The sequence below is a fragment of the Cyprinus carpio genome, chromosome B4, assembly GCF_018340385.1.
Source record: "Cyprinus carpio isolate SPL01 chromosome B4, ASM1834038v1, whole genome shotgun sequence".
In the NCBI taxonomy this organism is placed as follows: domain Eukaryota; kingdom Metazoa; phylum Chordata; class Actinopteri; order Cypriniformes; family Cyprinidae; genus Cyprinus; species Cyprinus carpio.
Window position 1 is genome coordinate 21,979,744 of NC_056600.1, and position 15,757 is coordinate 21,995,500.

The window sequence follows — 15,757 nt, forward strand, 5'->3', positions numbered from 1 at the left end:
GCATTACTGCAAATAAAATATTGATATCATTATTAGGCTATTAATAATATTATTATTATTAAAGCAGAATAGCCCAGAATATGACTATAATGCGCTGCACGTTAAGCTTTTTCTCCCCCCTAGAAAACACTTAAGGTGGGCTAATGAACAAAGACAGTGATTTAAAAGTACCACATCTGTTTACAGTTTATATTATACACAGAAAAGCAGATGAGCACAGAACGGAACGTGCAGTTTGACGTGTTTTCACCGCCGTAGACAAAACATCTTAGCACATTGCTTTTCTGTACATAGTGTAATTGTTTTATTTTTTTATTATAAATGTGTCTTATAAAAATATTTTTATGTATATTTTTATTACAGTTTTTTATATTAAATGTTACATATAATTAAGTGCGCTTTTCAATGGGGGAGAAAACGCTTATCATGCCGTTCAGCTCATATTTTGGGCTCATCTGCTTCCATGTACACAGTACTTATTTTTGATACATAATATAGCATATTTGGTCTTTTTTTATCATCTTCATTAAGGCACGATAAGCATTTTATGAACCACTGCAAGCTGTATATTAAACAGGAAGTGTTTGTCCGAACTCAACTGGTTTTTGCAAGAGAACGAAAACATTTGAAAAACTTTTTTTTTTCCTCCCACCCCAATTTTTTTCCACCACCATGTCCCTTTAGGGGCTCTGTAAATATATGGAATGTTTTTAGAAATGCTTTTTATTTTTAAGCATTATTTTTTACAATAAAGTTCTACAGGTTTCAATTTTTTTATATATTTAACAATATAATTATTATGGCATATATAATTAATTAATTAACAATATAATTAATATTATGTTGTTTAGAAGTTTGAAGTGTTGTTTATTTTCTTTGTGAATTATTAATTCATACAAAAATGAAAAAGGCAGAGATATATAGGGGTCTTTAGGATTTGTTCATGTAAAGAAGACAAACAGAGTTTGCTCATTTTCTGTTCTGTTTCCTTTTTTGAGTTTTGAACAAAGAGAACTTGTCTTGGCCACAGAACTTCATCCAGTCGTATGTTACACATAAAACAGGTGAGCTGTCAAACACATCTGAATGCACTAGCACTCCTCAGGACTCGATTCTCAGTGATGATGAAGATCACGATGATGGTGATGAAGTGTATGTTTGTACAGTGAGAGAGGAGGAACGCAGGAAGCTAATGAGGAGAAACACTGAGCTGAAACTTGAGTGTGAACATCTGAGTGAAGAGGACAAGAGACTCTGCGATTCTCTCTCGGTAAGAGTATGTGATAATTTGGTATGGTTTTGGTTTTAGATTTAGTATTTTTAATTTTGATTTTGATTTTAACATACTGATTCTTGATTTTTAATTGTATATTTTTTTGTAAGATTATAAACAGTGTTGACATTCTTTATAGTGATGCGTATATTATTGTGTTATTGTTAAGCCCCACGAAAGACACAAAAACATTATAAAGCACCATAAGGTTTTAGTGCACTATACTGTATTTCAAGTGTTCTGAAGCTGTTCCATAATTCAAAGTGAGGTACAGATTCAAGGTAATGCAAACTCTTCTCTCCGCTGCGGCTGTCTATCATCCTCCATTCAGCATTCAAACTGCAAGTCGTGTTCGGTTATGATGACACGATAAAACTCTCTTCAAGAGCCCACAAAATAACTGTGATTTAAAACTGTTAAAAGCAAAGGCTCAATAAACTATTGCTCAGATATAATACACTACACATCAATATCTCTTCCCTTTGTGCTTTGAACTTTTCTATGCGGATCGCTACATGCTGTGACTCTGTATTGTTTCAAGCTCATCTTTCTGCACATGACTTTGTGCTGCTCTGTATGGAGCCTTTCGTATTATAAGACTTTTGCGCAATGAAAGATTATTTATTAATAGTCTTTCTTGTTCTGTCCTATCTATCATATGTTGCTGCCTTCATTACTGTGCTATACATTTAAAAGAAATTTATTTAAATTTTATAGTAAATATTTATATATAAATATATTTACTTTTTTCATGAATGTATTTTACAACAATACAAAGAGCAACGTGTAACATTTTACCAGTATTAGTATTACCTATAATAGTATATTTATCATAGATTATGATTATATATTTTTTTTCATTTGTTATTTTCATTAAAATGAAGTTGTCTATATGTAGTAGATTGTGTTTAACACACCAAAGAGTAACAATAAGGTTAACAAACACAAAAGTACTGAAATTCTACATCGATAAAAAAAAAAAAATAGATAAAAAACTGCACTGGAAAAAAAAAAAAAAAAACTTCGATGGATTCTAAGGATTTTGGGTATTTTGTGTGTTTGGTTATGTTGGTTTTGTATCATTGCAACCCTAATTTTGGAATATATTATTGCTTTAAAAAGGGCAATCTGATAGCAGGGTCGATGCATAACCTGGGGACTGGTTCATTAATTTTTAAACCAAGCAACTGAAAAAAGATGAACATAGAAGAACATTAAAACTGTGTCTGTGTCTGACATTGCTCTGTCATACAATTTTAAATCTCTGTTCAACAGAAATGCATTGAGCTGAAGGAGCGTCTTTTGGGTCAGCAGCGGGAGACTCAGACGTCCCTTGAGCGTCTCAAGACTCTGATCCGACTCATCCAGCGTGACCAGATGATCCAAGTAACTATGACGGCCACCACCACCACTGGAGCGTCGCTGCTCTCGCTGCCGTGGATCAAAGCCACGGGCAGCAGCACCAGCACCATGGCGCCCACAGCTGGCTCCTCCGCAGTACTGCACAAAACCACGCTTCAGCCGCAAGGCAACAACTGACCCCAAACCCACACAAACACACAGAACAGCTCTCTACAAAACCACCGAACGCCTTTGTAAAGAGACACGGACAGTGATATCCAACTAACGTGCATTTTCTTCTGGTAACGTCTTACAATAAAATAATGGGAAATTTTGAGAAAAAAAAAAAAACTAAAGAAATTATGAGCATCACTCAATTCATAAGTATTTTTTAAAGGCAACACAGTGCTCACAAGATTTTTTTTTTAATTCACTGTTTTATAATGTATTATTTTTCTTGGCCTTAATGTATTTATGACTAGATTACGATGCTGTTGCAGTTATATGAAATAAGTATTCTGCATAGTTAGAAACATTTCTTTTTATGCTTTGCGTTTTTTACTGGGGTTTGGTGTGTGTGCGTATCGGGGGAATAATCGTTCGCATTTAGTTATTGAGAAGATTAGCATAGTTTTAGTTGAAGACAAGCGACATATGAAATGGAGAGCACTGTACATTGATATATCAGAATAAACGTTTGTTTTCAGTTTTTGATGAACAATGTTTGCCATAATAATTCAGGTTAAAGCGAGACAGGGAAATGTTTTCGTTTTGTTCATTTTGAGTGTACCTGCGAGCATACAAACATAAAAATAAAAAACAACAACAACATGTAATAATTTTTCAGTATTAATAGAGAGAAAAGAACAAAGTATTTAAGATAACAACAGAATTTAGCCTTTTTAGTGCAGAATTTAGTATTTTCATCCTGATGCCTGTTAATGATTTCAAATAAGTATTGGAGAGAGGGATCTTTGTACATATATGATTTTTATTTTATTTCGGCTGTCCCAACAACACAAACGAAAAGGCCATTTGAGTTCTTTGAGTGCCTGATCCCGGATTCCAAAAGCGTATGTTTTGTCTCCCCACTATATAAAATATGCCAAAAACCCTTGAGTGTTTTTGTACTGTTAACTGTTTAATGTTTTCATCTCATCTTGCTCTCTTGTCCGCTTTTAGTTTTCTCTGAAGTGTTTTATGTTTTTATTTTCTTTTTTCACATCACTCCAGGATTATCACAAGTTGCATTATTATAATTATTATTCTTTTTTTATTCATATTCTTTAAATGTTAGAAGTGAACACTGCCTGATGAATAAAAGTAAAGAATTCATATCTAAAAAAGTCAATGGAAAAAATAGGAATTGATTTGAATGGTACTTCTTTGAAGGGAAAGTTTAGCATGTTCATTTGAATGGTTTGTCTTCCTGTGTGGTTCGAAAAACTAACGCCACATCCCTGATGGAGTTACTACAAAATGCAAAAGGAATAAGTCGCACATGGTTAACTACAGCACTATCGTTCTCAACAAAGGATATTTCATTAAAAAACAAACATTAGTTTTAGTTTTGATTTAGTGTTAAATAAGAAATACCATCATTATATATGTATACCTTTAAGGGCTAACAGACTTGTATTTAACCACATTTGGAATAATTTTTTTTTTTCTTTCTTCCGTTTAAAAGGAATATCTACTGAATTCATATGCAGCTCAATTCGAGTGTAACATTTGGTAGCATCTGTAAATTGTTTTTTTGTGTAACATTTTCTATGAAGTCTGTATATGTAATGTAATATTATATGGTAATGATATAAATATTAACATATGCTATTGCGTTAACTTTAAAAAGCTTGTAATTAACAGTATTATTACAGCATTTATTAATCTTTGTTATTTATTTAATTTCTAAATATATAATTGTTCATTGTTAGTTCATGTTAGTTCCTAATGTTAAACTCTATTTGGAATTAAACAATTTTGTAGACTCAACTTTAGCTTTACTTATGCTGTTATACATTAAAATGAAGATTTTTTATGTATTTATTTTTTCTTATTACAGATTATAAATTCAAAACAAACCAAGATGAATAAATGTTGTAAAAAGGTCTTATTGTCAAATTATTTTATAATAAATTAATTAATTAATATGACCACTTATAATATTCCAATACTTATTAATGCTCAGTACAACACATTAAAATGAGATCAAGACTTCTGTTATTTTGTGTTAGATATTTAAAAGGTATAACCATAAGTATGTGTTGTATATATTACAATACATGAAGCATTATTTATACAGACGTCATAAAAAGTGTTTTTTTTTTCTTTCAGGTCCCATATTATCATATTCAGAATGTAACTTAATGCATATCATTTATTGTTTCATAACAGCTGTTCCTGCTAAGTACTGCATTGTGATCAGTTAAAAAAAAATAAAAAAAATAAATAATAATAATAATAATAAAAAGTAAACATCCCTGATTTACTTAATTTACATAAATTATTTTCTGAAAACAAGTATTAATTAACAATTACTAAAATTGTTTTTATTTTAAAGTAAATTAGCCTTGCTCTACAGATGTTTACATGTTTTTTATTTTATTTATTTATTTTATTGGAAAACAAGACAATGCTGATTGAGAAAATGACAGCATATGGCAGGGCAGTGGGATGTGATGTTAATATCAGCCCTTTCCATGAATACTGTAGATTTATTTATTTAATTTTTTTTTTTTAATTTTGTATAAGTATTTTTAAGTATATCTGTGCTCTGTTCATATCACTTCCATCTACATTGCGGCATGTCCCTGATTTCTGTTCACCCGTTGTCGCCCATGTTCCAGATATCCTCTCCGGGAGAAACTGTGCAGTGCTTATACAGATCTATTTTACTACACTCAACACAACGTTGAAAAAAAATCAAATTATATTCTTTTATCAGTAAACAAATGAGGGAAGACAAAAAAAAGACAATTTTTTTTTTATTGTTTGCTAATTATGCATTTTGACTTGGCTTGCAATATGTGACGTGTCCTTTTGCAACGGAGAAGGAAGCAAAGCGAAGTAGATAAGACAACAGAGGTTTTTAGCTAGATGTCTTTGGGCTGTGTTTTTCTTTGTCATTCTGAAGGGGACTGTCCAGTGGATAGTACATATAGAAGAGTGTTTGTCTTACATATGCCAATGTAGTTTTTACATCATCTTATGATCTATTAAAGTTGATTGATGGAAGTTCATCAATTGTAAGACTTGTCTCACTTTTTGTGCTTCTTGAAAATTTACTGTCAGTTGTGTGTATTACAGTTAAGACTTATTACTATTAGTGATTTGAACAAATCGTGTCTTATTGTGGATAGATGTGCTGCTACTTTACAATGTGAATCAATCTGGTGAACAATTAAATAACTGAAAAAAAAAAAAAACAATTCCACAGACTTACACTATAGGAGGGACCTGAGCCATGTCTAGAGACTATATAAGCCAGTAAACAACCAGTAAAACACTTTATTTTAAGGTGTCCTTGTACATGTTATATGAACTTACTATATTATAATAACAAATAATTATGCATAATTACATGCAAGTAACACTAACCCTATAGTAAGTACATGTAGTTAATATTACTCAGTACATAAATGTATAATTAGACTGTAACAAGGACACCTTAAAATAAAGTGTAACCCAGCCATCTAGCATCTGTCCAGAACACCATAGCAATGATTGGTCATGCACTCAGAAAACTAGTAACCACTTAGTGCTATAAACCACACAGAAACCCCTAGCAAATGTATTGCTGCACCCTGGCAACCACCTACAGACCTATTTAGGTTTATGTATATGCTTTATTATTATTATTATTATTATTAAGATTGACTATTTTGTTTCAAGGTATTGTTAGAGGGCAGTGTTGAAATCAAAGGATTTGATTTCAAACTATATAATCTGTATTCTCAGATTTAACCTCAGATCGATCTCAAAAAAGAAGTGCTAAAGTCTGATTTTGTGGTGGCTGTGCTTTAAAATTATAATCTTAATTCAAGTGTTGGAGGATTTTGAAAGTCTGACAGTAATCAGTGTTGAGTACTACTGTAAATTTAACCTTGCCTGCTTTAAATGTTTGAAAATGTAAGATTAACAGTTGAAAACATTCATTAGAAATTTTGAAAAGTAATCAGATGTAAATCAGTTACATTAATAATGTAATTATTATTATTCTGTAATCTATTATATTTCAAAGTAACCTTCTCAACACTACTAAAAAAACAATCTTGTGGCAATATTTTATGTTTTGGAAAATAGGTGGCTAATTTGTATCAATATCTGCTTGTGCCCCATGAAAGTTACGTTTTGGGTGAATCTTCATGCTTACTTTTTCTAGAAATCATAATTTCATATGATCCACATCACTACCTCATCAACAGTTATGTTTTCCTATGATATCAGTTTGAAAAAAACAACAGCATAATAACTACACAGTTTCTGTATTTCAATAAATCATGTGACACTCCTGGAACTGTTACACTGTCTATCATATTTGACATTTGACCTTCAGTCACTGTAAAATGCAGTGTTCCTTTTTTACATCAAATAATTACATCAAGATTTTACAAAACCTCCTTCAGTGAAAGTATACTACAAATACACCTCGTGCATGTTCAGGACTACATTTCCCATAAGTCCGTAGGGTAGCGTAAAAGAGGCAACGTAGCATAGCGTGCTCTCGCCTCATTCATTCATTGATGTTACAATGATTTGGTGGGTTACATGAAGTATATCTGTTGCATCTGTATCTATATCACTGATTAACTATTGCGATGAGTTAGATTAAATAATAGACAAATGCATAAAAATAAACAAGAAGATATGCAAGATATGGGGCAGCTGTGGCCTAACGGTGAGAGATTTGGACTTGTAACCAGAAGGTCGCAGGTTCGAGTCTCGGTGCTGGCAGGAGTTGTAGGTGGGAGGGAGTGAATGAACAGCGCTCTCTTCCACCCTCAATGCTGAAGTGCCCTTGCAAGGCACTGAATCTGTATCTATGATCTATGCTTAACGGGTGTGTGTTCACGATGAGTTAGATCTAATGCTGTGTGTGACAATGGGTTAAAATGCAGCAATTTCGAGTATGGGTCACCATACTTGACAAATGTCACGACTTTCACTTTCACTTTCACTTTCAAATGAAAAGTTTGATAGTAAAAGCTGTATGAAAGGCAGTTACTGTGAAGGAAACATTTATCTATATAAACCTACATATAACCTATGTGAAACAATAATTTTGTGTAGTGAAAATGATACTTTCTGATTGTGTGTATTGTACCAAGACAACTGAAAATACGCTGAAATGTTTGAAACAAGTGCACTTTTGATGATCTGTTGTGATATTAGTGCTAAGAGTTTTGAAAATGAAACAGTTGCTTGTGAAAATAGTACCAAAGTGAATAAAAAACTGCAATTTATGTTTTCTGAACATTAAAATGTTACACACGTGAGGTGCTGCTGATAACGGTACTTCATGGTATCTGTGGAGAGTAGGACACCTACTGGCTGGGGAACAAACTGAGTTTAACGCGCCATTGAAGTTCTAATGAATTATTCAGGAGCTATTTAATTAAGCCTACATGTTTGTTGTTTAAAACAATATCACAATTGCAAACATGCTGTTTTTTTTTTTTTTTTTTTTTGGAACAGAGTAAGATGCCCCTTTAAAAACAATGAGCAATGTGATATAATTGTATCATATTTAGATGTTTTGCATGTGATGATGCTGCATCAGCCACTGTTTGTGTGTCCTTTTTAGAAATGTACACAAAAACCCTTGGTATTCAACATAATGTCATAGTTTTCCAGGCACAGGAAATTAGATGAATTAACCTCAAAACGATTAACAAAATCTCAAAAATGGTGATATTCAGATGAAATTACTACATTGAGAAGATAATGCTGATGCTATTAACATGGCATCTATAAACAAGAGAAAAAAAATTAAAGTGGGGGTCATCTTAAATCAATAAGGACAAATTCCTAATGAGCTTTAACTAAAACCCTTATAAGCACCAAGATACAAAAACTTGTTTTCATAGATTGCATTTTGAATTTAAATGTATTTGCTATTTTCTTTCTATCTAATTTTTGTTTACTTGTCACTCATTTTGCATCATTGATTTCCAAATATCACGAAAACAATGCACAAATAAAACCTCCACTGAAACAACAAACCCACTACACTATGACAACCCAAAATTAACAGTCGCCTCCCAGCAACACACGAGAGCACCTCCTTCTGCGCTTCTGATTAGAGGACTCCACAGCCGGATGGTGACTGATGCAACATCCCCCTCTCACAGCCAATCACAGCACAGAAGAGCTCATGACCCTCAGATTTGGCCATTGTGATGTTGATGAGCTTCATTTGGCTTCTGAATGTTTCCGACTGCTGCTCCGAACGCTTTAATCCAGAGCTGAAGACTTATAACAGCTGCAGTTAATGGCACTGAAGCTCACATAAGCCCTCGGAGTTTCCCTAATATCAGTGACCACACGAGCAGCACGAGTCTTAATAACAAAAGGAAATATTTGAGCTTTGGTAGCTTTTAGTAGTTTCGAACAGAAATGAAGATGTCTTTTCAACAGTGACATCCAAATTGCTGCTTTATTTTTTTTATTATTATTATTTTTTATTTTTTTTCGGGAAATTACGGAAAGAATGTGTGACAAACAAAAACATTTCTGTTTGTTGCAAGTTAGTCTTTAATAAAAGTTATTCATTAACAATGTAATTATTTGGTAAACACTGTATTACGCTATTGAAGTAGTGAAACTATAAGAACACTGGGTAACACTTTATTTTAAGGTGTCCTTGTTACAAATGTTACATGTACTTACTATTATAATGACAATTAATTATGCATAATTACATGCAAGTAACCCTAAGCCAAACCCTAATCCTAACCCTAAGTATAGTTTATTAATATTACTCAGTACTTAAATGTTTAATTACACTGTAACAAGGGCACCCTAAAATAATGTGTAACCGAACACTGTGGTAATTTTCACTCATAAAGAACACCAAATGTCAAAATGTCATTATTAATAATTATGCTATGTTTAAACATTTACCATTTTAAAAGCTGTCTATTAACAGTGTCATAGCCAAGACTTACTGATTATAAATCATATAAGATCATTGCAATATTATTTGTAATATCATGTTTGATATTGCTAAATTTCATATATCTTTGAATTTGAATCTTTGACTTTGTCAAAATACAAGTGTCTTTATGGGTGAGTCACCATTTATTCAACCAATTCACTCAAAAAATTATTAATAAAGGAATAAGGTGTTGAAATTATTTGAATGCTTTTAATTCCTATGAAAGACGGGCTTTACTCCTGCTTGGTGACTTGTCCAAAGCTTAGGCTAATTTTTTCCTTTTCTTTTTTTCAGTAATTACTTTTCAGACAGCGATAAAAGCTGTGCAGGGATATTCAACAAGGCTTCTGGTATAGATACAGTAGTTTTCCAGTTGAATTTTATAAACACTTTTGGGATGTGATTAGAAGGGATTAATTTGAAATGCTTTTAACTTCAATATGGACTGGGCATTTTCAAAGAGTTATAAAAGATCTGTATTGTCTTTGTTATCTAAGTTGATTTGTGTTTTTTGAAGAAATTTATGTTGCCCTAATGTACATGGATTAATATGATTTTTTTTTTTTGTATTGCCAACATACTAAATCACTATGTGAGTGTACTAATAATGAAAGATAAATCTTAATCGTTATTCAATGCATGCTTCAGTGAAAAAGACACTGTATGCTCATCTCTGGAATAAGAGTGCATAGTTGAATCTAGGGGAAATTGCAAAGCTTGGTATTACTTCACTCCATTTTGCAGAGAAACTAGGGGTTGCATTTTAAGATGTCACAAAATCAAAATGTGTAGATGTTTTTATTAAAGTAATTTAGAAATAATAGTAATAAGAAATAATTTGTTTTTATGTTATATGGGTACGAAAGCATTGTATTATACCTATGCAAAGTAATGCACCTTGAATTGTAAAAGATTATTTGACATATGATTTCATCATCTTTTTGCACACTATTACTTTTTCAGAAAAAAAAGGTACAAAAGCTGTCCCTTTGGCGGTGCTCTTTCAAAAGCTACTAATATGTATACTTAAAGTACTGTTATGTGTCTTTAAGTTACTAATATGCACTGGTAAGGGGTAAATATGGTACAAAGGTGTTCTTTTTGAAAGGGTACTGCAGTGACAACTTTTGTACATTTTATTCTGAAAGTATACACAATTATTGCAGAACTTGACACTTTTAGGATTAGGTTTGAAGGATTTTTTAAAATGTAATTTTATTAATGCAATTTTGGAAATACTGTATTGCTTGTGCAATGTATAGTCTTAAATATAGTTTATTAATATATATTTTTTATATTTAATATAATTTCTTATTATGTTCCTTTTCATTTTTTTACTTTGATTTGAAAGTTTTACTAAAAATTTAATTAAAAAGTTGAAGGATTTTAAAAAGCTGAAGAATTTTAAATGAATGAAAACACATCAGGTTTTATTTTTGTGTAGTGTTGCTCATGTAAACAGAATCAGTTATTATTAGTCATATTGATCTAACGCGGCTCGGATATGAATAATCAAGTTATAATAAGCACAGACACAGGGCTTGGCAATTCCTCATGTATATTTAGTGCACCGTGGGAATTCAAACAGGCTGCTTTGAGCACTTACAGAGACCTTGTTCAAACAGTTGCTGTTTATAAAAGAGGAAAGCAAATGGTAGATGCCAATAAACCCCAGAATGAAGTGAAGATAAAGATTTCATCACTAAATTTAGGTTTAGGGGTTTATATGCTGAATTAAAAGCAGTTTTTAATATGTCCTTTCCACCACAGCAAAGGAAACACTCAAAGTGGGGGACAAACTCATTTAAATATACACTCATTCGCTTACAGTTGCTTACTGACTGTATATTATGCCAAAGTAAATATATCCAGGCCTAAAAAAATGTCATGCTGGTGAATTGCAGAAGGCTAAACTATTTAAATTAGTTGGCTACAGATTAGTTGTCAGTGCCATGCTTTAACAGTTTAGCTGCAAATGTCATGCATAGTGCAATTATATAGTTGTCACTCTAAATAATATAATATCTGTTTTTGTCAGCGAAGATGCACTAACGAATATACACTAGTTTCTAAAGTCTAAAAACTAACATCTCAGGGAGTCCAGCAGATGGCAGTATTGGCAGTATATAATCTTTAGGGCTCATATGGAAAGCTAAACAATGTTTGTTATGCCGTTTTTATGGGTTCATTATCATGTTCATATACATGCATCCATGAGTTTGGAGACCCTGAGAGATCCTCTACATGATGATTAATCTCTTTACAGTTTATATAATAGACTATGGTGGTCTTTTATATGTGTTGTGGCTTACAAATAGTTAACACAGGTGATGGCGCCAGGGCCGTCACGTCCTCTGTGTGAGAGGATCCTCATCCAGAGTAATTCTGCTTGAGCCACATCTAACCTTCTGTGATAGCACACAATTCCCAATAACAAAACCACCTTAGATGCTGTGTACATTGACAGATCAGAGCGCTGATAGTGTGTTCTTGTGTTTGTGGTTTGAATGGACAACTAACAGCGCTGACCTCTGTTGGGAGACATCAGTACTGCTGAAAGTCAAGCAGACCACCCGTTTGTCCACCACCAGTGTCCTGCGAAGGGATCAGGAGCATTGATTTTCTTCAAGGACCTGATGCCTTTTTGCCATTTACAGCTTTAGCTCACCACATTGATGTTAATTATGGTTTATAGCCTATTTAATGACACAACACATAATATGGTAGAGGTGATGTACTGGTGGTTAAATTAGCATAAACTGGTCTTATTCTCCTTATTATAAATGGAGAAAAGCCGTAAATGGGTGCAATCCATCATCTTAACCTTGACCTTGGCTGTCTAAGACAATTAGTCCTGAGAAAAATCTGAGCAGTCCTTGTTGAAAAAAACCAGCATATGCTGGTTAGGTATGTTTTGAAGCATGACAGCTGGTTTGAGTTGGTTTAAACTGGTCCTTAGTTGGTCATGAGCTAATTATGAGCTGGTCCTGAGCAGGAGCTAGTTGCTTAGGACCAGCACATGACCAGCTTACAACCAGCTCATGACCAACTAAGAACCAGCTCATAACCATCTTACATTGAGCTCATGACCAGATTACAACCAGCTCATGACCAACTAAGAACCAACTCACAACCAGCTTATAACCAGCTCATGACCAGCTTATAACCAGCTCATGACCAACTAAGAACCAGCTCATAACCTGCTTACAACTAGCTCATGACCAACCAAGAACCATCTTATATCCAGCTCATGATCAGCTTACACCCAGCTCATGACCAACTAAGAACCAGCTCATAACCAGCTCATGACCAACTAAGAACCAGCTCATAACCAGCTTATGACCAACTAAGAACCAGCTCATAACCAGCTCATGTCCAACTAAGAAAAAGCTCATAACCAGCTTACAACCAGCTCATGACCAACTAAGAACCAACTCATAACCAGCGTATAACCAGCTCATGACCAACTAAGAACCAGCTCATAACTAGCTCATGACCAGCTTACAACCAGCTCATGACCAACTAAGAACCAGCTATTAACTAGCTCATGACCAGCTTACAACCAGCTCATGACCAACTAAGAACCAGCTCATAACCAGCGTATAACCAGCTCATGACCAACTAAGAACCAGCTCATAACTAGTTCATGACCAGCTTACAACCAGCTCATGACCAACTAAGAACCAGCTCATAACCAGCTTATAACCAGCACATGACCAACTAAGAAGCATCTAATAACCCGTTTATAACCAGCTCATGACCAACTAAGAACCAGCTCATAACCAGCGTATAACCAGCTCATGACCAACTAAGAACCAGCTCATAACAAGCTCATGACCAGCTTACAACCAGTTCATGACCAACTAAGAACCAGCTCATAACCAGTTTATAACCAGCTCATGACCAACTAAGAACCATCTCATAACCAGTTTATAACCAGCTCATGACCAACTAAGAACCAGCTCATAACCAGCTTACAACCAGCTCATGACCAACTAAGAACCAGCTCATAACCAGTGTATAACCAGCTCATGACCAACTAAGAACCAGCTCATAACCAGCGTATAACCAGCTCATGACCAACTAAGAACCAGCTCATAACAAGCTCATGACCAGCTTACAACCAGCTCATGACCAACTAAGAACCAGCTCATAACCAGCTTATAACCAGCTCATGACCAACTAAGAACCATCTCATAACCAGTTTATAACCAGCTCATGACCAACTAAGAACCAGCTCATAACCAGCTTATAACCAGCTCATGACCAGCTAAGAACCATCTAATAACCAGTTTATAACCACCTCATAACCAACTAACAACCAGCTCATAACCAGCTTACAACCAGCTCATGACCAACTAAGAACCATCTCATAACCAGTTTATAACCAGCTCATGACCAGCTTACAATCAGCTCATGACCAAGAACCATCTCATAACCAGCTTATAACCAGCTCATGACCAACTAAGGACCATCTCATAACCAGTTTATAACCAGCTCATGACAACTAATAAACCATCTCATAACTAGTTTATAACCATCTCATGAGCAACTAAGAACCAGCTCATAACCAGCTCATGACCAACTAAGAACCATCTCATAACCAGTTTATAACCAGCTCATGACCAGCTTACAACCAGCTCATGACCAACTAAGAACCAGCTCATAACCATCTTACATTGAGCTCATGACCAGATTACAACCAGCTCATGACCAACTAAGAACCAACTCACAACCAGCTTATAACCAGCTCATGACCAGCTTATAACCAGCTCATGACCAACTAAGAACCAGCTCATAACCTGCTTACAACTAGCTCATGACCAACCAAGAACCATCTTATATCCAGCTCATGATCAGCTTACACCCAGCTCATGACCAACTAAGAACCAGCTCATAACCAGCTCATGACCAACTAAGAACCAGCTCATAACCAGCTCATGACCAACTAAGAACCAGCTCATAACCAGCTCATGACCAACTAAGAACCAGCTCATAACCAGCTTACAACCAGCTCATGACCAACTAAGAACCAGCTCATAACCAGCGTATAACCAGCTCATGACCAACTAAGAACCAGCTCATAACTAGCTCATGACCAGCTTACAACCAGCTCATGACCAACTAAGAACCAGCTATTAACTAGCTCATGACCAGCTTACAACCAGCTCATGACCAACTAAGAACCAGCTCATAACCAGCGTATAACCAGCTCATGACCAACTAAGAACCAGCTCATAACTAGTTCATGACCAGCTTACAACCAGCTCATGACCAACTAAGAACCAGCTCATAACCAGCTTATAACCAGCACATGACCAACTAAGAAGCATCTAATAACCCGTTTATAACCAGCTCATGACCAACTAAGAACCAGCTCATAACCAGCGTATAACCAGCTCATGACCAACTAAGGACCAGCTCATAACAAGCTCATGACCAGCTTACAACCAGTTCATGACCAACTAAGAACCAGCTCATAACCAGTTTATAACCAGCTCATGACCAACTAAGAACCATCTCATAACCAGCTCATAACCAGCTCATGACCAACTAAGAACCAGCTCATAACCAGCTTACAACCAGCTCATGACCAACTAAGAACCAGCTCATAACCAGTGTATAACCAGCTCATGACCAACTAAGAACCAGCTCATAACCAGCGTATAACCAGCTCATGACCAACTAAGAACCAGCTCATAACAAGCTCATGACCAGCTTACAACCAGCTCATGACCAACTAAGAACCAGCTCATAACCAGCTTATAACCAGCTCATGACCAACTAAGAACCATCTCATAACCAGTTTATAACCAGCTCATGACCAACTAAGAACCAGCTCATAACCAGCTTATAACCAGCTCATGACCAGCTAAGAACCATCTAATAACCAGTTTATAACCAGCTCATAACCAACTAAGAACCAGCTCATAACCAGCTTACAACCAGCTCATGACCAACTAAGAACCATCTCATAACCAGTTTAT

General features: G+C 34.7%; 1 protein-coding gene across 5 annotated transcripts in view; it reads left to right on the forward strand.

Moving 5' to 3' along the window:
- Positions 1-5,853, forward strand: part of LOC109106290 (PHD finger protein 21B-like) — a 58,241-nt gene extending 52,388 nt beyond the window's left edge. For all 5 annotated transcript variants that reach the window (XM_042722383.1, XM_042722385.1, XM_042722387.1 and 2 more), the window contains exons 11-13: positions 997-1,064; positions 1,167-1,270; positions 2,549-5,853. In XM_042722383.1, the coding sequence (XP_042578317.1) occupies positions 997-1,064; positions 1,167-1,270; positions 2,549-2,812 (436 nt within the window). In that variant the 3' untranslated portion in view covers positions 2,813-5,853. The remainder of the gene's footprint in view (positions 1-996; positions 1,065-1,166; positions 1,271-2,548) is intronic.
- Positions 5,854-15,757: the final 9,904 nt, after the last annotated feature.